Consider the following 23,481-nt stretch of genomic DNA (forward strand, 5'->3'; position numbering starts at 1 on the left):
ATGGTGAGTTCCTTTCTACAGACTCTTCCAAACAGATCTAGAAAATGTACTAGACTCAATATTGATGGAAAAAATCCAGAAAAAGGCACAGTGAATCCTTTGTGCTGCCCAGCTTGGCATAGGGAAACAGGGAGGTCTGAGGACACTAGGTTTGGGGTAGGCCATGAATATGTTACGTACTCAGCATTCCAGCAGCTGGGGAAAGACTGTCTGCCAGGTAAAGAGGAGGTCCTAGACTCAGGCAGGGCCACCCCCAAGACCCATACTGGGACATTATGACCTGGAGCAGTGTGAACTATTACCCTTGTGCCCCCTACTTGCTTCTGGGTTACAAATCCACGGCAGAGTGAGAACGGGACTTGTACCCTGTGGTACCATGCCCAGGAACGAAGGAAGTTCACAATCTGCTAGCAGCGGTGGATTGGCTCAGACCTAGATTCGGAGCAGAGAGTCTCATTTCCAGCATCTGGCCCAGCCTGCAGAGGAAAAACCAAGGCAGAAATCCCAGACCAGAGGGGAGCCTACAACTCTGCCACTCTGAATTAACCAGCTGGCTGACATGAGTGGAGTCCAGCATCAGTCTGCTCTTGCACAGACCCAACCAGGTCGGCTAGAACTCATCAAGGGGACAGCCAACAGACCTTGCCCTGGATCAGACTACTTTGGGAGCACTGAGAGCTTGCAGGTCCCTAGCTTGCCTCTGAGATGTTGGAATAACAAAACAATCAGTACCAGCCCAGACCTTCTCTCCAAAGGTTTTGTAGAGCCCAGCCCTAACATCAAGTCTGAAGCCGGAAAGTAGGCTAGAAGAATGGGCATACAAAAACAGAGCTCTACCATAGTGAACTATATGGAGTCAGTGATGTTCAAGACCCAAACCCAGAAGAGAATGGCGCCAAAATGTTTACAAGCAATACCTCAGAAAACAAAACAAAACAAAACACACTTTTGGCATAAACTCAGCTGGAATTCCTGGAAGAGATGAAGCAATAGTTAAAATAAGAATGTAAAAATGTTTTTTTTTTTGATAAATGGAATTAGGACACTTGAAAAAAATGGAAAAAAAAATGAGTGCTATAGAAGAAAGAATTAGAAAGGAAATTCACAACTTGGCACAAGAGATATAAAACCTTGCTTAAGCAACAAGCTCCCTGAAAATTCAAATGGACCAAATAGTTTATGCCAAAGTGGAATTGTGACCAAGATTTTCCCAGCTTAGAAGCCAACAATTCAGTGTTCTCTCTTAAAAAAAGGTTTATATAGATTGAGTTATTTGTTTTTGAAATAGCAGTAGGTACTAGGCTGTTGTCTTCATTGCTATATGGAACTACCAGGTGAAGAAATTCTTTCTACCAATGCAACCTAGTTCCTTCTTTGCAATTTATGGTCTTAGAGAGCTGCCTAGAGTACTGAGAGGTAATATTCCTTGGCCAGGATTAAACAAGTAGCCTGACAGAGGAGAGACTTCCAGCTTAGAGGCCAGTTCTCTATATCTAATACCATGCTACCTTTCTTGTTCTTTAAATGTTTAGTAGAGTTACCTTATCTACTTGAACCAGAATCTATTCCCTCACTTTCACTTTGGGAGTTTATTTATGGTTCCTTCCTCTATTCCCCCACCCCCCCGAAATCAGGTTTTATAGATTCTTTTCTTTTTCTTTTTGATAAACACTTGCAGGATTGGCTCTGTACTTCAGGGCAGAGATTAGTGAGTAAAGCCCTGCATCCTCCTTTTTGTTTTGGGTGAGACAGAGTAAGTCACATAGGATGAGAAGCCTTTTATGAATCTGCTGTGTAGATCTCATTATGCTATATTTTCCCCAAATCTACTCCTTTCCAAACTTTCCTATATATTTAGTTACTATATATTTCATTAATGTTCTCAATAAGATAATCTTTTAACTGAGAATTATTTTCATTGGCATTTCACTTTTAATAAACACAGAATCATTATGCTTTTAGCAAAAAATTCCAGTGGGCTGCTGTTGCGCTGGGATAAAATACAAACTCCCTAGCCTGGTATTTGAAGCATTCCACAGTCTGGCTCCACCCTACCTTCTTTCATATTATTTCCTATCTCTCTTCTGGTCAAAATGGATTGCTTCTTTTTCTCAAAATTTGACATACCATCTTCTGCTTTCACGCAGGGCATCCCCTTTACCTGAACTGTACACCTTCCTCTTATCTGCCTTGTAGATTTCTTTTCCTTCAAGGTTTCTCCTTGAAGCTATTATTTCCTTGCTGTTCTTCCATATTTTCCTAATGTACTTTGTTCTTTACCCCATCCCATTCTACCTTTTATTATATTTGTGTACCTTATCCTTTTACTAATTAATAGTAATATTAAGAATAGCTAACATTTACATAGCACTTACTATGTGCCAAGCACTGTACTAATCACTTCACAATTATTATCTCATTTGATTCTCCCAACAACCCTAGAAAGTAGGTCCTATGCCCATTTTGCAGGTGAGGAAACTGAAGCAAACAGGGGTTAAGTGACTTGTCCAGGGTTCCACAACTAGTAAGTGTCTGAAACCAAATTTGAGCTCAGGTCTTCCTGACTCCAGGCTTGATGTTATCTCCACTGTGCCACCTAGATGTTTCTAGTAAAATATAAACTCCTTCCTCAGGAATAGAAATAGCATCATTAAAAAAAATGTATCCTCAGCGAAACATAGTGCCTTGCAGATATTGGAGATTTATAAATACTTACTGAATTGAATTAATTTGAAGTCCTTGTCTCACTTAGAGCCTGGGTCAAAAAGGGAGGAATGAAGTAGAATAATTGAGTTAAGGATGCTTAATAAAAAAGATGCTTGAGCTTGAGTGAAAATAGAACAGCTATTAGCAAGGCAATAGCCTTGTTGAAATTGCCTTAGATATTACACACGAGCCTCCACAAAGCCCTCATATTGTGCTGGCATAGGGGTGAGGTTGGATTCCCAAAGGCTAGTGTGTTCAGCTCTGGAAAGGTTTAGCAATAGACTAGGCGACTTGGTTATGAATTCTTTGGTAATGGGAACTCATGAAATGAAGACAAATACATATTGGTCCTCAGACCTCAACAGAATGGCAGAATAGGGAGCAGAGGGTATTAAGACTCATGTAATTTTTAAGCCATCTATAAATACAAACTTGGATGTTGGTGCTCTTGATGTTAGATATTTGTCAAGAGAACAGCAATTGTCATGTTACTAGAAGAACTGAATCATATCAATCATGACATTCTCACTATACATGAAAGTAGAAGACAAAAAGAATGTTGCAATTAAGTGACTAACAAAAATATTTGAAGTGCCTCGCCATAACTGTTGAATTCTTTTGGTAAAGCTCTCTTTATAACATCTTATATGATATGTGCAGAAAATGATTCAGAAAATCATAAAATTTGAGAGTTCACAGGGACTTCAGCAGTCATGTACCCTCTCCCATACACAAAATAATCCCTACTATAATATACTCAACAAGTGGTTAGTCACCTTCTCCATGAAGACATCCAAGGTGGGAGAATGCACCACCTCTTGAGGCAAGCCATTCTGCTTTTAGACAACTGATTCCTGGGAAGTTCTGTTGACATCAGGCTTACAAGGGCCTCTTTGCAGCTTCTGCCCATTCATTGCTCCTCCTTCTCTACTCTAAGGCTATACAGAACAAGTCTGAATTTTTCCTCTGAATGACAGCCCTTCATATACTTGCCTTCACTTGTTGTCTGTTCTTATTGTCCCATCCACTCTAAGCAAAAATCTTGTGCTTTCTTTGATGTTCAATTTTCTCTCAATTAACTAAAAATGCTTTTTTTATCTTTAGATTTCCTTGCCAGCCACAACTCATTTGGAGCTTTAGATTCCAAATGTATATTCAGCAAAAACAAAGAAAGACTAGGAGATTGGAAAAGAATACACATAGTCATTATACCCAAATGAACTATTTCCTAGAGTATTGAAGAAACTGATAGATATGATTGATGAACCATCATTATTAAAAGATGTTGAAGAAGTGGTGAGGTGCCACAGGCTTGGAAACGGACATGAATGTTGTTTACAAACTATAGTCTAGTAAGCTTGACTTTGACTTTTTTCCTGGCAAAATTCTAGAATGTATAACTAAGGAGATGGTTCATGGACATTTAAAATAGGAAGCAGTTTTCTCAAAGAGCCAGTTTGGCTTCATCAAGAGCAACTCATGCCAGACTAACTGTACTTTTTTGATATGGTTACTAAAATGTCGCTTTAGAGGAACATTGTAGATACAGTTTACCAAATTTTAGCAAAACATTTGACAGAGTCACTCATTATTCTTGTATAGAAGATGTAGGAATATAAATGCATGATAGTAAAGTTAGGTGAATTTGGAACTTGTTAAATAGTGGAACCTTTCATCAGATTATTAATGGTTTGATGTATACGTGTTATGACATCTCCAGTGGATCTGTGCTTGGTACTTTACTGGTTAACATTTCTATCAGTGCCTTGGATGAAGAAGACATGCAAATCACATTGGGAAATGACACAAAGCTGGGAAGAATAGTTGACATACCAGATGGCAAAGTCATGATTCCCGCAAAATTTTGATAGGCTAGGACACTGAACGAAATGTGGTGAAGGGAATTGAACTAGAACCATAAGAAAATTGGTTTAAGGGACTGGGCATTTGGGGTCATAATAGTTGTGTTCAAGAATTTGAAAGACTATCATGTGGAAGATAGATTTGACTTGTTTGGCTTGGCTTCAGAGGGCAGAGCTAGAAGCAATGAGTGGAAATTGCAAAGAAGCAAATTTAGACTTGACACAAGGAAACAATTCATAACAAATAGCTCTGTGCCAAAATGGAATGACTGGTCACCTCCTGAAAGAAATCCCAAATGAATACTCCCAGGGATGTTATGGCCAAAATCTAAAACTCCCAGGTCATTTTAATATTGCCATCAATTTATAATTTTTCCTTTTTTTAAACATGTTTAAATTTGTTCAGTGTTTTTAACATCAATTTTATAATGTATATTGTATATTTAGGGAATTTATGTGTATAGTACCCCTTCTGTGCTGTTCCCCAAACTTTCACCTGCATTGGTAGGTTGAGCCCCCAAAAGAGTTACTAATGCTTTTAGATACCCTTTGGCAGGGTATCAGGTAGATATTTCTGCTACCATATGGCTTATGAACTCCCACCATTGTCTTTCCCCATAACAATTAGCGTGTAGTCATAAGTGGGTCTTTCCAGAGGCATTTACCAGTGACATGGTAAGAATAACAGCTGTACTCCAAAGATATCAAAGAAAGAGGAAGAAGACTCGTATGTTTAAAAAAAAAAGGCGCCCATCAGTTAGGCAATGGTGAATAAATTATGATGTATGAATGTAATCTGCTATTGTCACAACAAAAGAAATGATGAAAGGGTTAGTTTTAGCGAGACTTAAGAAGACTTGTATGAAGTGGTGTAAGTGAAGTGAGCAGAACTCGAAGAATAATTTATGTAGTGATAATTTCACTGTAAAGAAAAACAAGTTTGAAAGACTTAAGAACACTAAATAGTGCCATTACAAACGACAACTCCAGAGGACTGGTGAGGAGGAAAGATGCTAAACAGAGGGTTTTGGTCTCAAGGTGCAGAATTACACATGCATTTTTGGATATGGTAAATATGTGTATTTATTTTACTCAGTCATGCTTATTTGTTGTAATACAAGAATTGTGGTTTCCTTTTATTTGGGGGTAGAGAAGAGCTGATAAAAGGATTACTTTAAAAAAACCAAAGAAAGAAAAGAGACTCATTAAAGCATTTGGAAAGTTCAGAAGGAAAGGGCAGCTTTGAAAGGAACATGTTGCAGTTATTACATATTTTAAAAAAAACAACTAGCTGTAAATCAGTGGTGTCAAATTCAAATAGAAATGAATCCCTTCAGGCCACATAGAGACTTAGAAGACCACAAATTAATATTATTTTATTGATTTTTATTTGTTAAATATTTCCAAATTACACTTTAATTTCTCAACACTCATTGGGCTGCGAGTTTGTTGCCTCTGCTCTGTATAAGAGATTTGTGTTTTCATATATAATCTTTTTCTGTTCTACTTTCTACTTTTGGGGGGGAAGGTGAAGGTGATTGTTAAATAGAGTAAAAAAGTTTTGTTTTGATTTTTTTAAGTAGAAGGAATAGTAGCTACAAAACATTATTCCCATAAACTTTGGGCACATTCTTTCACATAGCATCCGTAAGATCCATAAGAGTGGGCTTAAACTTAGTGCCCAATTATAATGAGGCCCACTTGTAGGATACACTCATGGCAAAAGCTATCCATCCTTTCTCCGTTCAGCCCTCACATAGCTCATCATGGGTGCAGTGTCTTTGCTGGGCAGATTGCTCCGCTGAGTCCCCAGGGTTTGTTCCTTTTCATACTGGTTTTCTTCTCTGCAGCCAGGAATTCCATTTCTTGAAGCTGCTTCTTCTCTAGAATGACTGCCTCCCTGTATATGTCTTTCTGGAGAGTGTCTCTGCTTCCTGCTGGATGCAGTTCAACTGTGACTCCCCAAGTAAGAAACTCTTCATGTGTTGGGCAGGGTTAGGGTGCTTCCCTCTCTTCAAAGCTCTGCTAGATTCTTGGGCCAGTGTTTGGAAGGAGGCAGGGGGAGAAATTTTATCCTCTTCCCCCTTGCAACGGTCACATAGAGCTCAGGAAGCTATACATAGACCTTTGGTTTTTCTGCTTTCCACACTTAGGTATTTAGAGCCCCCTCAGGCTTTGACTAATTTGTTTGCTGAGCCAGTCTCATTCTTAGTTTCTTATTCATCCAGAGAGAAATGTTCACACCTCAAGAAATCAGGGCATATGGAAATTGAAAGGATACCCATCCATTGGGGAATGGCTAAACAAGCTGTGGTATATGATTGTGATGGAATATTATTGTGCTATAAGAAATGGCAAGCAGAATGATTTTAGAAAAACCTGGAAAGATTTACATGAACTGATGCAAAGTAAAGTGAACAGAACCAGGAGAACATTGTACACAGTAGCAGCAATATTATATGATGAAGAACTGTGAATGACTTAGTTATTCTCGGCAATACAATGATCCAAGACAATCCCAAAGGACTCGTGATGAAGCATGCTATCTGCCTCCAGAGAAAGAATTGATATTGTCTGAATACAGACTGAAACATGCTTTTTTCCATTTTCTTTCTTTCTTCCTTTTTTTTAAAAATTTGGGTCTTGTACAAAATGACTAATATGAAAATATTTTACATGATTCCACGTGTATAAATTATATCAAATTGCTTGCTGTCTCGGGGGGGAAGGAGGGATAGAATTTGGAACTCAGAACTTAAAAAAAGTTTAAAAATTGTTTTCACGTATAATTGGGGGAAAAGAAAATATATAAAAATCATGGCATAAAGACATCTTTATAGTTAGTTTCACAACTACCTTGTGGTTATTGGGGAGGCAGGATGGTCAAAGATAAACTCTCCTAGGAAGTGAATATAAGTTTATATTTCCGTTGAAAAAAAATGTATTATGGAATCATATTGTACAAATTCTACCATCTTCTGCTAAGCCATGTTGCATTAATAATAGATTACAGCTATGAAAATGAGCCCAAGGCCCTGTGCCTAGAAAGAGAAGCTAAAGCAAAGTAAAAATTGTAATGAGAAATGAAAACACAGTTGTCCAATACAAGTACTGTATTTCTCCAGGTCTTTGATGTCTATTTTTCTCCCTTACATCATTTAAAATGCCAGTTGTCATAGCATGGAAAAGAACAGGGACAGTTTTGTGAGGCTGTATATTTTGTTTATAGCTAATTCTTAGGTGGCCTTATTGCCAGCTTGTACATTACAAACAAATTTTCCCATTTCCTACATGTTTGAAGACATTCACTCATATTTTAAGCAGTTTTCGTACACATAGCATAGTAAAGCTTTCTTAACATACTTTGTCTTCCTACATTTTTAGTTTTGTATTTTTTCATGGTGTCTTCATTCTTTGGCAAAGGTAGTGTAAGAATCAGTGAAATGTTACTATTGAATTGTTTTGCTGCTTTATTAATATTTCTGTTGCAGTCTCAGATGCAGTTCTGTGAAAAACTTATTTTGAAAATTGAGAATTCTTTGAAATGGTAAACTGAAATCTGTTTAGCAAAAGTATATTTTATCATAATTATGTGTGTGTGTGTGTATACATAAAAGCTATTGCAGGCTAATATGGAGAAATGAAAAGCAATATTAGTTGGACTCAGAAAGGTTAATCTACTCCTTCCCTCCTCCTCTCTTTTAAGGTACCTAGGTGTTATTCTTAACAAATAAGTCCACTTTTATGTTCAGTTCAGGGGAAAAGTGCATGAAGAGCATAATTTTCCTAGCAGTTGGCGTTCTCTCTCAGGACAACCCTGTCTCCGTGGTAACAGTTAAAACTTGGAAATTGGTCCCTCTTAAGAAGCCTTCTTGGCACTTTCTTCCTTTAGCATTGGTAGCATGTTCCCATGATCTGTTAGCTTGGCTTATTTATGCTGACTTGACTCTTGAATAGAACCTTTGTCTTCCACTGTGTGGTTTCTCCATTCCCACCCTCCCCTCACCTCTTTTTCTTTTGCACTACAATGTGCTGAATGCACAGTTTCAGAATAATTCAAATGGCCTTATTTGTTGTGATTAAAAAGGTAGATGAGATTCTTTCCATAAGTTGACAATCAATAATTGGGGTGAGTTGCTTTACATTCCTAAATTTCTATCTGTTTCAGTTTTTCAGAATGACCTTATGATATTATTGGGATTGTAAGAGCTTTTTTCCATAGCTTCTGACATCTATTGCTTTGTTGCAGTGTACTTAGAAACCAGAAAATATTACAACTGTTATTTCTAGGTTGTTTTCAGGTTTATAAACCATTTTTGTCCTAACAATTCTTTGATGTAGTTAGTAGAAATATTTTTATTCTCATTATTACAAATGAGGAAATAGAGAGGTTAAGCAGTTTGAGTCTACTGGTGCTAAAAGCCTGTGTTCTTTTCAAGTGAACGACAAGGAAAAAAGCATTTATGTTTTTGTATACACTGGTATATATACAGAAGTATCATGGTACCATGGAAAGAATGCTGGGTGTGAAAGAGGAGGGCCCACATTCAATTCCCCACTGTCATTTAGTATGTATATAACACTACCTTTTTGAGCCACAGATTCCTCATCTATAAATGGGAATCTACCTCATAGTGGTTGGAAGCTTGGGTATGACAGTGTATGTAGAAAACTTAATAAACCTTAAAGCCTGGTCTGTAAAATGAAGTTAGTCTAGATAGTAATAATAATGGTAATAATAGCATTTATAAAGCACTTGGTAAGATTTGCAAAGCACTTTACATGTATTAACTCACTTGTATTCTTTCAGCAACACTGTGATGTTGGTGCTGTTATTATCCACTCTAAAGCAGTGACCCTCTGATAAATAGATCATATTTTCATGTAATATTCTAGTTTTTCAAAAAGGTTTCACATATATATGTTTTCACTTGTTTCATATATGTATATATATACACGTACATATGTGTGTGTGTGTGTGTATACATATACACATATTTAAGCTGGCTTGACCTTTAAATAGAACCTTCATCTTCAGCCATGTAGTTTCTCCGTTTCTCCCTTCACCTGTTTTTCTTTCAGGCTACAGTGTGCTGAATGCACAATGTGATAAAAAATGATGTGAAATGCTTTATGTGCTTATGTATATGTGTATGTATATATACACACATAGGTGTATACTACAGAGATATTATGCATATATATGAAACCAATGACAGTGTATATGTATGTATTTATGTGCCATATATGGCATGTATGTATAACAAATGGCACCATATAAAATGTGTGTTGAAACCATATGTAATGTATATGTACATGTACGTATTAATGACACACATGTATCATATTTGTTGTTGTTCTGTCGTTTCTGACTTTTCACGGCCCCTTTTTGGAGTTTTCTTGGCAAAGATACTGGAGTGGTTTGTCTTTTCTTTTCTCAACTCGTTTTACAGGTGAGGAACTGAAGTAAACCGAGTTAAGTGACTTGCCCAGGGCCATATAGCTACTAAGTGTCTGAGACTAGATTTGAACTCAGGTCTTCCTGACTCCAGGCTCAGCACTCTATCCATTGTACCACCTAGTTGCCTCATATAATTATGTATATGTACGTGTGTGTGTGTATGTATGTATACAAATGGTTAATTGCTATTCTAAAGGGACTTTGATTAGTTGCCCTATGAATTTGTTTACAACACTAGTACAGTACTGATTGGTGCTTAAAGATAATCAAGTAAATAGCCTGTGAACAGATTTTGTTCTGTTTTTACATAAATCAGTCCATAAAAGTTTAAAGCTGGAAATATGATTTAAATACACAGATATATAATTTAAAAGTTGACTTTGAGATAAATAGAATTTTGCTGCCACCTGGAGGCCATTGGTATATGTAGCATGATTCACCATGAATATTTGATCATATGATTAAAAAAAGTCTTAGTATGAAGCAGTTTTTAAATTAGAAATGAAGATGTATTATTGAAAGCAAAATGAAATCTAGCAATACAGATTATGAGTGTTTAGAGTTATGATTATTCATCTTGCATATTAAGATCCTGTAAAAGTTGTTGGGGAAGCATGTATAATTTCAGTAATGAAAATTTTATCTTTATACAGATATATGCATATATAAGTGTATGTACATACAGATAAATAAACATATACACACATACCCAGTACATTCTAGGACCAAGTTATGTATCGACATCGAAGCCTTGAGTTTTAGCTGAATTCCAGAGCCACAACTCTTTTCACCGACTCTTCTGAATCTTTCCAACTCCTCTTTACCTAACCCACCTGTTCAATTGATTTCTGTTCCTTAAGATCCAACTTATATGACACCTCCTTCTCTTGTTAGTCATGACCTTTCTTTGTCAAACCTGACATAACACTTAGATTTTGATACTTTTATTCAGTCAGTAAGCATTTATTAAGTGCCTTCTATGTGCCAGGTTCTGTGCTTAACTTTGGGGATACAAAAAAAGGCAAAAGACAGTTCCTGCCCTCAAGGAGCTCACAGTGTAATGGAGGAGACATCAAGCAAACAAGTATGTACAGACAAGTTATATACAGGATAAATAGGAAATAATTAACAGAAGGCACTAGAATTAAGAGGGGTTGGGAAAGACTTCCTGTAGAAGATGAGATTTTGTTTGGTAATTGAAAGAATACAGGAACCAGAAGTGAAGAGGAAGAACATTCCAAGCTTTGGGAACAGCCAGAGAAAATGCTTAGAGCAGAGAGATGGAGTGTGTTGTTAGTGGAACGGCAAGGAGTTCAGTGTTAATGGATCAAAGAGAAGGAGGTGGAAGAGTAACATGGTCAGACTTGTACTTTTACCATGTATCATTTTGTATCAAAAGAATTTATATGTCGTGTCTGTTCGCTTGATTCAGTGAGGATAGAGAAAGTGTCTTTTCTAATTTTGTCTCCCTCATCACCTAGTAGAGAACTTTACCTACAATAGGTGCTAGTTAAATTGAATCTGTTCTGCTGCAGCTCCCATCCAGCCTAATGAGATAGATATATAGATATAGATATGCAGGTATATATCTATATCTCTATCTATAGATAGAGATAGAGATTTTTTTTTTTGCTTAGGCAATCAGGGTTAAGTGACTTGCCCAGGGTCACACAGCTAGTAAGTGTCAAGTGTCTGAGATCAGATTTGAACTCGCGTCTTTCTGACTCCAAGGCTGGAGCTCTATCCACTGTGCCACCTAGCTGACCCCCTAATGATATTTGTGGCACGTGCTTAATCCTCTCTTATGTCTTTGTCTTTACCCACTATACTTTCTCTACTCTTTGGCTTCTTCCAGCTGCAAAATGCCTACAGTGAGTGGTGGCCAGTTTTCTAAGGTTCAATTATAACCTATTAAAAGAAAAATGAAACACATATGTAAAAATAAAGGAACTGAAGTTGGGGAAATTGGTAGATAATTCAGTTTCTAACCTAAAATTGTGATTATTTTCTTTGAAGAAGAGATGAATGAATGGTTTTGATTATTCATGTCTAGTGTACTTTAGGTCCAAATTTAAGTGACTAATGTTTTAATGACAATGAAAAATGAGTTGAAAACAACTATGTATTCCACTCTTCTGAAATAAAATTGGTGAGCTACAAGTACAAATATCAGTGGCAGAAATTTTTTGAATGTTAATTCACAGTAATTACTTAATGTACTTCTTTCTGCTTTTGGATAAGTGGTCAATTCTTCTTGCTTTATCCAGATAGCTGTGAGGTAACAAAACCCCAGCTGGTTATACCACTTTTGTTGGTGGTGAACTTCAAAGTTCTTTGAGAGTAGAAAGTGACATTTAGGTGATTCACTAGGCCTTTAAAATTTTTTATTATGTTTTAAATATTAATTTCATCACAAACCCGTTATGAACTTATAGAAATAATTAACTTGCTTGACTTTTTTTTTCTTATTCCAGTCAAAGGTTAGAAATAAGAGCCCAAGTTGCAGATGCCTTCTTATCTAAATTTCAGTTGACCTCAGATGAAATGAGTCTTCTCCGAGGCACAAGAGAAGGACCTATTACAGAGGTAATCCCATTTTAGTGAACTAAAGCATAATAGTGATATCTAATAGAGTAGAAAAAATTTCCCCCAGAAAATCTGGAAAAATTCATTGAAAATATCTGATGTCATATGCCCTATTCCATATACCATGGACCTCTTCAAAAGAGCAGGAGGAGCCATATTTTTATATTTTTTTCTTTCCTCTCTAGAGGCAGCTAGGTGGCCCAGTTCATAGAGTTGGGTCTGGAGTCATCATGACCTACCTGCATCCAAATCCAGCCTCAAATACTTATTAGCTATGTGACCCTGGGCAAGTCACTTAACTTCTAATTACTTCAGTTTCTTGATAGAAAATGTCAATTGTATTTTGTGTTTGTACCCCCAGTGCTTTACACAAGACTTGGCACATGGTAAAAAAGTAATAAATGCTTTTCATTAATTAAAAAAAAGAAATGTGTAGATTTTAAATGTTCCCGGTCACAAAATGACATCTTCCAGTTCTCAATTCTCCATCAGTTTGAGTTCTACATTTACATTTTGTTTCTCTTTCTGATAGCTATGTCCAGCTTTGAGAGAGCAATATTAAATCTACAATTATGGTTAAAAAAAAGAAAACATCAATTGTAAATTTGAAACCCAACTATCATAAAGTATCAAATGTAAACGACAGTTGATAGAATTATCTCCTTTCAGTTTCTACATCTTGTTAAACTAGATATTCTTTTTTAAATTAAATTTTATTTTAAAAAAATTATCAAGTATTTATTTTTTCTCCCCCCTACCTTGCCTCTCCCCAGCAAAAAATAAAAAAAGAAAAACAACACTCTTGTAACAAGCATAGTCAAGCAAAGAAAATTCCAATATTAGCCATACTCAAAGATGCGTGTCTCATTCTGCATATTAGTCCATCGTCTCTTTATAAGGAGGTGGTTAGTGTTTTTCATCAGTGAATCGAGAATCACATCGAAAGCTATTCTTAAGAACAACAAAAATGCCAAGTATCAGTTGTTGGTCCACTTGTTTCAAGTTATATTTCAGAGTAGAATTCTAATATAAAAATATAATACAATATTGTATGTAATTGTTATGTGTAGTATATAATAATACATAATATCTAATAAAAATATGATATAAAAAGAGTTTAAGTAGAAATGAAATTTGTTCTAAAATATTAAAAATCTATAGATTTTTAAGTTAGCTCTGTATCGGAACATCAAAACTGAAGAAACTTAGGTTGCAGACATGAAGTATTAAACTTTTGAGAGGAAAATGACATTGGCATGTAGCCTTTTCTTTTAGTCCCTCCTTCCAGCTGGGAAAAACTGTACTTCCCATCAGCCCCATTGCTGAGAAGGGGCTACAAGAACATTAGCTTTAATTTTGGACAAATTTCCATTTTCTCTTTCCTGGAAGTTTTTTTGCGTTATTTCTTCATGTGAATAGAAAACAAATTGCTCAAACCCTATCTCTCCCATTAAAACTTTCTAGACTCATTTTTTAATCAACCCAAGACAGGTTTGACACATCTTTCCCATGGTTTGTTATCTTGGAAAGAAAGAGAAAGAAAAATTAGGGTTTTAAAGAAATTTAATCATAAACTCAATGATAGCTTTCTCTGCCAGAAATGCTTTATGTCAATATGTTTTCCCAGAGGTTTTTGTATAAAAACATAGGCTCATTGAGCTAGAGCTAGAAAGGGCATCAGGAGCCGTCTAGTTTAATCCTATTTTACAGATAAGAAAATTGAGGCCAGAGTAGTTTAAGTGACTTGCCCAAGATCATCCAAAGTAGTAAACATTAGAAATAAGATTTGAACCCAGGTCCTCTAACTCTAGAACCAGTGTTCTTTTCACTGTCACATGCTTTCTCTAGACTGGTGATTTTAAAATGCCATTTATTTTCTTATTATTTTAAATTTATTAGTTGTTAAGTCATTTCTCTCCTAATTTTATTGTGATGCCTTAATGTAACAATTGCTGCCCAATTGTCCAGTGGTTTTGGGGGGGGGGGTGGGATTTTTTTTTTTTTTTTGGATTTTAAGAGACAAAAAAACGGGTCAAGTTTTTAAGAACTCCTTTCTGAAACCTTTTTTTGTTAATCCCACCCCACTATTTATACTGTCCTATGTATTCAGTTTGCACTGAATGATTTTTTTTTTGCTCTGACTATAATTTTCTTATGCTATTTCCTCTGTGTTTTATTTGCTCAACTAGATTACAAATTTCTTATGGGCAGAAAACTTTTCTAAATCTCTCATTAGCATCCAGAATAGTGTTTCTCATCCAATATAGATCATAATGCTCATTAACTAATAATATCCTGTTAATATGAAAGAAAAAAATTATTTGCTCTATGCTATAGGAAAAAGAGCTGGTCTGGAGGTCAGGAGTACTTGAGTTTTAGATCTGTTTCTGATCTGTGTGACCTGGTCAAGTCACTTAACTTGTCAATGTCCCAGGAAACTATTAGGTTATAGAATAGTTGCCAATCTACACTGGTTATAGGAATCTACTCTCTGGGAACTCCCTGATTACATTATAGGTCTAAGCAAGAAACAAAAACAAATTCTGAATAACATCCAAAAATCTTGGTGTTATAAACAGAACTATTTAAATAGATGTCTTTATTCCATAGTTTTAACTTTGATTATTTTTAATGGTTTATACTAGGTGGAACTTATACAAAGGTCTAAGTTCTGTAGTATATACAAGGTATGAAACATCCTCTTTGCTGTAATTATTTAGTTAGAAGTTGGAGATGACATGCAGAAATTGACAACATAATGAGACGAAGAGTGATAGAAAGGGTAAAGGAAAAAAGTGTATAAAATGCATTATGCTCTGGCAAGTTGTGGCATACCTGCCCAATCCCAAAGGTAGTTGTGATTTTCCTTCAGTTTAGGCATCTCTTTCTTTTTGGGAGAGAGCCTAGATCTGAGTGATAGGTATCTCTTACTTCAACTGTGAATCATCACCAGGTTAGTGGAACCCCTAGGGACATTGAAATTCATTCCAGGCTACATTGCAGGAATGGCTTGTGGCTTTGGACCAAACTAAAGTAAATTCTTTCCTATATCCTGAAAAAGACAAACTCAACTGGTGTCTCTGCATTCCTTTCAGCTTGGGGTGACATGTGACCACTGTAGAGTCCCTGAATTTTCTCTGGTCTTGACTTGTATTCATAGAATCATAAGTTTCTAGAGGGGAAGGAATTTTAAAAATCACTAACACTTACTTCAGTAGAATCCCTTTTATAACATCCTTGATAGGTGGTAATCAAGCCTTTGTTTGAACACCTCCAGTGGTAAGAAGCTCACTACTTTGGGAGGCATCCTGTTCTATGTTTTGATAACTCTTAAAATGCTTATGTGTGTTAAGTCACAGTTTGCTTCCCTCTAACTTCTGCCTTCTGAAGCAACAAAGAATAAGTCCATATATACTCTTTTACATTATAGTCCCTTAGCTATTTGAAGACCATTTGTATGTTCTTTCTTTTCCCCTCATCCTTCTTCTTTCATATGTTAGTTGGTTAGAACTGAACCAGTCTTTGTGAAAAAAAGAGTTAAGTATGCGAGTTAAAGTTTTACAAAGGCATTGCTTGTTGAAATTTGTAGTCCTCTTGGTCTTTAGTGCCATTTACATTTGAGAGAATACTATGGCAGCTCAACTCCTTTGCTTCTTAGCAAGAAAAGGTTGAGTGTTAGAGAAGAAGAGAGAGCTACTAGCAGCAGTCTTCAAAGAAGAATGTTGTTTTTTTATCAACTAAAAGCCAGTGAGGTAATGTGAAAATTACAAAGGCACAAGACATTTCCATGGAATGAGAAAATTTCAACTATTGTCATTAAGTATTCAGTCAACCAATCTGTGTTGAGCACCTGCTTTATGCCTAGCACTGTGATTAAGAGAGTGCGAAAATATGAAAGAAATAGAAAGTGTGGTTCTTGGTCTTGAGGAGCTTAGTTGGGAAAAATGGCAAAAAAAAAAAAGTAACAATAACCAGCAAAACAGGTGCTAAATTGTATGGTAATAACTGCATTTCTGAGGCTTTGCCATGTTCCAGGGCTTAATGAGGTCAGAACCATGCCATTCATGAACAGGAGCAAATCCAGGAACTTGCTGTCTATAAGTGGTACTTACAGACGTGGACCAGTAGTCCCTTCGGACTCTGTGCTGACCACCTTCTGTAATGGTGTCAAATATATTTGGTAAACACATCTTTTTTTTATACCTTAATTGACTTTAATAGTCAGATGATAGGGCAAAGTTATCTCTGTTATTATATGTTTCAAGGAATCGTATGATATTTACACATGTCTGAGAGGTCCCTCATTAGAAGAAAGCCTTTAAAGAAGATGAATCACTTCTAAATAAGGACCAATAATCACTGAAAAAGTTCAGCCTATCTATCCTCACTGAAAAACCACGTGCTCCATACTGTGATGTACAATTGGGTAAACAACCCATGGTGTTGATCCTTCTACGTACATTATTTTTGATAGACACTACACATGGAAAATATGCTGGTGCTATCACTAAAAAAGAAAGTGGATTGGATTCCATTGGAGAAATTTCACTGTTTTAAGCACCCTAAGATTTTCCCTGAAGCAAAATCCCATCTTTTTTTAACAGTAGTATAGCTCTGAACTTAGAGGACCTGGATACATATCCTACCTTTGACACTATTTCTCTATCATGGGGCACTAAACTTTACTGAACTTCAATTTTCTCTTCTCTAAAATGAAGGAACTGGATTCTGTAGCATCTGAGGTCCCTTCCAGCTCCCTGTCTGTGATCCTAAATAAAGTATTCTTCCAGTGATACCCTATGGCTTACCAGCATTGGGATATCACAGTCTCTGAGGAATTAAGTTGTAAGTTAACTGTAGGCATTTGGAGTAGCATGTGGTGGGTAAGAAAAAGCTGCGTATTACCAACCAATTATTTGTACAAGAGTGCGCAGGATATTTGGGTTGTTATCAGAGAGATTTATGACTAGAAATGAAAGTGAGCCAGTCATGTGTCAAGAGTAAAGATTAACCAGTAAACAGCCAATATAGGTCTCTCTTATGCCAAGACAACTAGAGAAATACTCCTGGCATTTTGGACCCTTTTATGTAAAAACATGGAGGTTTCATAGGAGAACATGGACAAGAGTCACAGGAGATGAAAGGGTTTAGTTGAGTTGCAGTCTTCATTGTTCAAAGAAGTATACACATTGAGAAGATTTTAGATCCACTGAACTGTCAGAGTATAATGATTATGTCCTCTAAAAGTTCTTCAGCAAAAGGCTGGTTGACATTTTGTTTGGTATCTTGTAGAGGGGGATTCTTTTTTGGTTATGGGTTGGGTTAAATGGCTGCTGAAGTCCCTGCTAACTTTGAAATTCTCTGAGTTCAGATGAAGGAAATATTAATTTTATTTTGAAGTTGTCAGAATAATTTCATGAAGAAGATGAAGGAATGTTTAAGTATGGCATCTAAAGTCACATTTTAGCTTGAGTATGTAAAGTTTTGGCTAAAAAATGAGCATGCTTTAATCATATTCTTTATTTTAAGGATTTTTTCAAGGCATTAGGAAGAGTAAAACAAATCCATAATGATGTCAAAGTCCTCTTGCGAACAAACCAACAAACTGCAGGGTAAGTAAATTTAGTAATAAAATACATTCGTATTGCTTTTTTGACAATCTTGTTTTTTTTTCCACTTATTCTTTAAAAAATAATATTTGGAACAACACTGTGAATTAGTGGTAGATGGTATTGTTCTTGCTTGTGGAGAGAGGAAGCCAATGTATTACCTCTTGAAATGTTTAAGATAGAATTTTGTTTAGGTAACAAAGTGACATATATAACTGACAGTATTTAAATGAGAGTACTTTACGCATAAAAAAGTACTACAAGTTGTGTAAAGTGGCAAAAACATGGTTTTACTGAATTGCAGTTAATCATCTTTTTAGTTAGATCTTTAAATGTAGCTATTACTTCACACTTATACGTTTTAAATTTTTTAGTCTAGAAATTATGGAACAGATGGCCTTGCTTCAGGAAACTTCCTACGAACGACTTTACAGATGGGCTCAAAGTAAGTTACTTGTTTTTCAGATAGCCAAGGTTTTTGAAAACTATTAAGTTATTTCTGACTCCATTTATACTGAACTAAAAATTATGTCTGTGATAAACTCTTAAGAATTTATCATACTTGGATTTTATTTCTACAAAAATAATTTAAAAATACTCTCACTGGTCAAGTTAGCCCAGTTTTGAAATTTATAGTCATATATCCTTTCATAAAGATTTTCTCTCCTACCATCTTCTTTTTTTTTTTAAGTGTTTAAGTATAGCAAATGCTTTGTTTCCATTATTTGATCATATATTGTTGTTTCCTAAGCAACTGTACCTATGTAAGATGGTCTAATGTTAGACCAGTAAGCCAAGGTTACTGCCTGTGGCATGTTGCTGTAGCATATGTTGGTAGATGTCACTAACCTTATTCATAAAGGGCACTTTTACCTTACGTGATGGCTATAAATCAAGGAATTTCATATTCATAGCACTTGCAGTGTATTTCTCATTATCAGTGTGCTAAAAATTAGATTCTCATGTTGGAAGAGAAAATGATCTTTTTTCAATGTAATGAACATTTATTAAGTGCCATATATTAAGTGTCAGTCACTGCTATTCAGTAAAACAAATGAGTTTTATAATTCATTAAGCACTTATTAAATGCCAACATGTACCAGATACTGTGCAATTCAGCAAAAAAAAATGTTTCATAAGACAAAAATTTAGAAGATTGAGTTTTTTACTGTATTCAAAAAAATACCACCTGTAAGGGAAAAATGAATCATCCCAGCATTCAAAAAATCATACCTCATGTGTGGGAATGAAATAAATTGATCACAACCTGAAGAACATCACACAAATGAGATTACTACAGGCAAATCTGAACAACTAATTCAAGGAAAACTGCTATCTCAGAATATTTTTTTTCCAAAGATTCTTGCATTATCCTTTTGATCCTTGCATTATCCACATGTAGAAACCAGCCTACTCAACAGAGAGGCATGGCAAAATTGATGAGATGCTGGAACTGGAGTCAAGAGACCCTGAGTTCAAATACTGTCTTGGACACTTAATAGGTATGGGACTCTGATCCTGTCACTGCCCCTCACTGTCCATATAACATTCTTATTAAACCTTTGAATTCAGGTCAAAGAAGTCTTCACTGAGTCCATCCATTGATTTAAACAATTGAAAACTCTCCTCCTACCCCCTACTATATGTTACCTTTCAATGTTCACATCATGGAGGATAGAAATACCCTATAAAGGTGTTTCTGACAAAGGGCTTAGGTTAACCTGTATTTTTGCCTTCAATGATAGAAGCATCCTAGGAGCTTCCCAAAGTTAATATTTGGATCAGAAGACCACTGCCGTACAGGTTAGGCCTTGATTTTAGGAGGACAGGATTCTTCAGGTGTGCCCTTGGAAATTTTCCAAGACTCTGTGATATTTATGGTCTCTCCAGAATGAACAAGATATTCCAAAGATCTCAGAACAATTGTAGATTGCTTAGGTAACACAAGAATTATCTTGTTTTCCTGGACTACTTAACTGAAGCCAATAATCCATTTGATACTCACAGGGCCAAATTTGTAATCTCAGAACTTTCTTAAGTTGCCTAGTATTCTATGAAATCAGATGGGGACAGCTAGAAGGTGGTACCACCACAGACCTACATGATGGGGTACAAAAGCTGAAAATATGCCTATTGCTACACATAGAGGGGATAAGTGGCAAGTAATTAAGATTGGTTTCAGTAAAAATTCTTCTGCAAGAAGACTTTCCTAGGCTCCCTTAATACTAGTACCTTTCTTATCAGATTATCTCCAGTTTTTCCTGTATACATATATATATATATATGTATTTTGTACATAGTTGTCATCATGTTGGCTCCCCAATTAGATTGTAAATTCCTTGATAACAGAGACTGATTTTGTCTTTCTTTGTATCCCCAGTATTTAATATAGTCACTGACACATAGTAAGTATTTAATAAGTGCTTGTTAGATTGTGGTAAGAGTCTAATATTGAAAAGTAAATGCAGATAGCTCTATAAATGTTATTGTCTAATTAACATAATCTGACACATATGTATGGAGTTCCAGTACATTTTTCTATAATACTTTTTAAGATTTACAGAGTTTTTTGCCTACAACAGTCTATGACATAGGAAATGAAAGTACTTACCTACCTTGTATGACTGTTGTGAAGCTCAAATGAAATAATGAAAACTTTAAAGCTCTATAAAATCTTATCATTAGGGAGGCATAATGGTACAGGGGAAACTCGCCATGGATTTGGTGTCAGGGACCTTGAGTTTAACTCCTAGCTCTGCCAAGTACTGTTTGTGACACCTTGGGCAAATCTCTTAGTCTGTCTCAACTGTAGACTCTCCCTCTGTAAAAGAGGGGATGGGATTAGAGGGCATTACATATCATGCAACTCAAAGTCTATATTATGCTATGGTCCTACTCTCATTTTGGATTGGGAAAACTGAGGCTTAGAGTGGTAAAGTGATTTGCCTATGGTAACAGCTAATAATTGTTCGAAACTTTTATTGTTAATGAACTTTTCATATACCTGTGTTCAGATTTTGAACATTTCATGAGAAGGGCTATATTTTACATTTCTTTGTATATTCTATCAAGCAAGCAAAAAATTGTTAAATGCCTACTCTGTCCCAGACTCTGCTGGGAACAAAAATTAAACTCTGCCATACGTTCTTTTGAGGAAGCTACTCAGTAAAATATTGGCTGGAGTGAATTCAATTGAAAGAAATAATATCAGGTCTCTTCAAGTTGAGGAGTAAGCCCATTTTATAACCATATTTTTATCACCAGTTGGCAGTTATTAATTATTCACATATCTATTAAATTGATATTGTTTAAAAGTTCTCTCTTTTTTTTTTTTTTTTTGGCTAGGCAATGGGATTAAGTGATTTGCCTAGGGTCACACAGCTAGTAAGTGTTATGTGTCTGAGGCTGGATTTGAACTCAGGTCCTCCTGAATCCAGTGCCGGTGCTCTATCCACTGTGCCACCTCGCTGCCCCTAAAAATTCTGTCTTCTGTTTAGAAGGCAGGACATTCATTCAGTGTACTATGCCAGGCATTGTAATGCTTTGTGATTTCTACAGTGCCTTTTCATCTGGCAAACTTCCATTTGAAATTTCCCCATATGACTAACTTTCAAATGGAAGTTAGGAATATACTTCACAGCATTTGTGGTAATCTAAACTTATGTAATAATTCAATGAGCTTGATTGCAAAGTCTGAAAGTTTAATTGAAAGTTAAACTAAGTTTTGAACTATTCCGGCATTATCGACTTAGTAATTACTTGTAAAATTTGATGTGAAATTAGCAATCTAGAATTATAGTGTGGCTTTTTGCATGAACAAAGAACATATTATTGAGCTCAATCTTTCTTCAAAAATGTAGTTATTATATGTTATATATAAAGTTGCTTGTTTTTAGGTGAATGCAGGACTTTGACACAAGAATCATGTGATATAGCTCCAGTTCTTACCCAAGCAATGGAAGCCCTGCAGGACAGACCTGTATTATATAAGTGAGTGACACTTTCCTGACTTTCTGAAATAGTGATTTTTTTTTTCCCTTTTGAATAGCTGATTTTTCATTCTTATTACTCATACTACTACTAGACATCTCTCAATAGTTTAAGGCTTTGCAATTTTGTTGCTTTGGGTCCTTTCTACCAATGCTGTTAACATCTCCTTTATAACTTAGGAAGTGATCTTTGAAAGTTACTATTGCTGAGAAATTCATTACCTCTGGCCCAGCTAGTGATGAGCCTGTCTGAACCATAGCTAAGCTGATCCTGAAACAGCTGAGATAGAGCTATAGATAGTTTACCCCTGAACTCTGGTAAATAGGACCTGCTAAAGCTTTTGTGAGCACTTTGACTCCATCAGGAGACATGGAAGTATTTCCATACCAAATAGTGTTTGACACCAAAGCCTTAGAAGAATACTTCCTATTGTAGATAAGAATTTTTTGTGAGAAAAGTATACCTGGGATCTAATGTGATGTATCTGAAGCACTTCATTTTAATATTGTTTCACCTAAAGTATGATTATATAGCATCAACTCTAAAGATAGCGTGATAGTGAAGTATTCGTGTATGTCAAGCTAATGTCCATTAATAGTTAACACATTATTTGGTTATCTGATAATTAATTTGGATGGCAATATTGACCTCATTAGGGCCTTTTAGTATGTAAAACATATGTTATTTGGACTTAGTAATGTATATAGTTAAGCTCATACAGAGTGTCCTAAAAATTGTAGTGCTGTTTTAAGTTCCAATTTAAGTTAAAATCAAGCTGCTAAAGTTTAAAATGTCACTAACACTTTTGGGACACCTTGTATTTACTCTCTTGTTTCTAGGCTAATTCATAAAGAAATTATATTCTAATATGTGGGATAGGGACCTAATGAAGATAGTTATTCTCTGTTAAATAAATTACTACTAATTTATTGGTTGTTAATAGACATTCCAACAGGAAGCGTCTTATTAAGTTATAAATTTAAGGAGGAGAACATTTCATACCTATAATATAGTTTGAATTCTTAAATAAGAGTGAAAAAATTGGAAAGAAGGAGGTGAGGACTCTTTGCTTCTAAGAAGTAGCTGGGGAAGAAAGGAGAGATGAGGTAATTTGGAAGCTAGTGTGGCTTGAGCAGCCATATACATCAGAATAATAATCAGGGTAAAGATGGACAATGAAAAATAAAGTTCTTTTAGTGTATGTCTTATCTTTCCAAAATTACATCTCAGTGTTCTTGAGAACAATCTGGAGATATATAGATACAGG

At 35.7% G+C, this 23,481-nt stretch overlaps 1 protein-coding gene across 1 annotated transcript in view; it reads left to right on the forward strand.

Moving 5' to 3' along the window:
* Window positions 1–23,481, forward strand: part of COG6 (component of oligomeric golgi complex 6) — a 137,051-nt gene that overhangs the window by 24,323 nt on the left and 89,247 nt on the right. The window contains exons 5-8 of the mRNA XM_027856931.1: window positions 12,504–12,615; window positions 18,145–18,227; window positions 18,599–18,669; window positions 22,121–22,214. Of these exons, the coding sequence (XP_027712732.1) occupies window positions 12,504–12,615; window positions 18,145–18,227; window positions 18,599–18,669; window positions 22,121–22,214 (360 nt within the window). The remainder of the gene's footprint in view (window positions 1–12,503; window positions 12,616–18,144; window positions 18,228–18,598; window positions 18,670–22,120; window positions 22,215–23,481) is intronic.

The sequence above is a fragment of the Vombatus ursinus genome, unplaced genomic scaffold, assembly GCF_900497805.2.
Source record: "Vombatus ursinus unplaced genomic scaffold, bare-nosed wombat genome assembly UNPS02011700.1, whole genome shotgun sequence".
Taxonomy (NCBI): Eukaryota; Metazoa; Chordata; class Mammalia; order Diprotodontia; family Vombatidae; genus Vombatus; species Vombatus ursinus.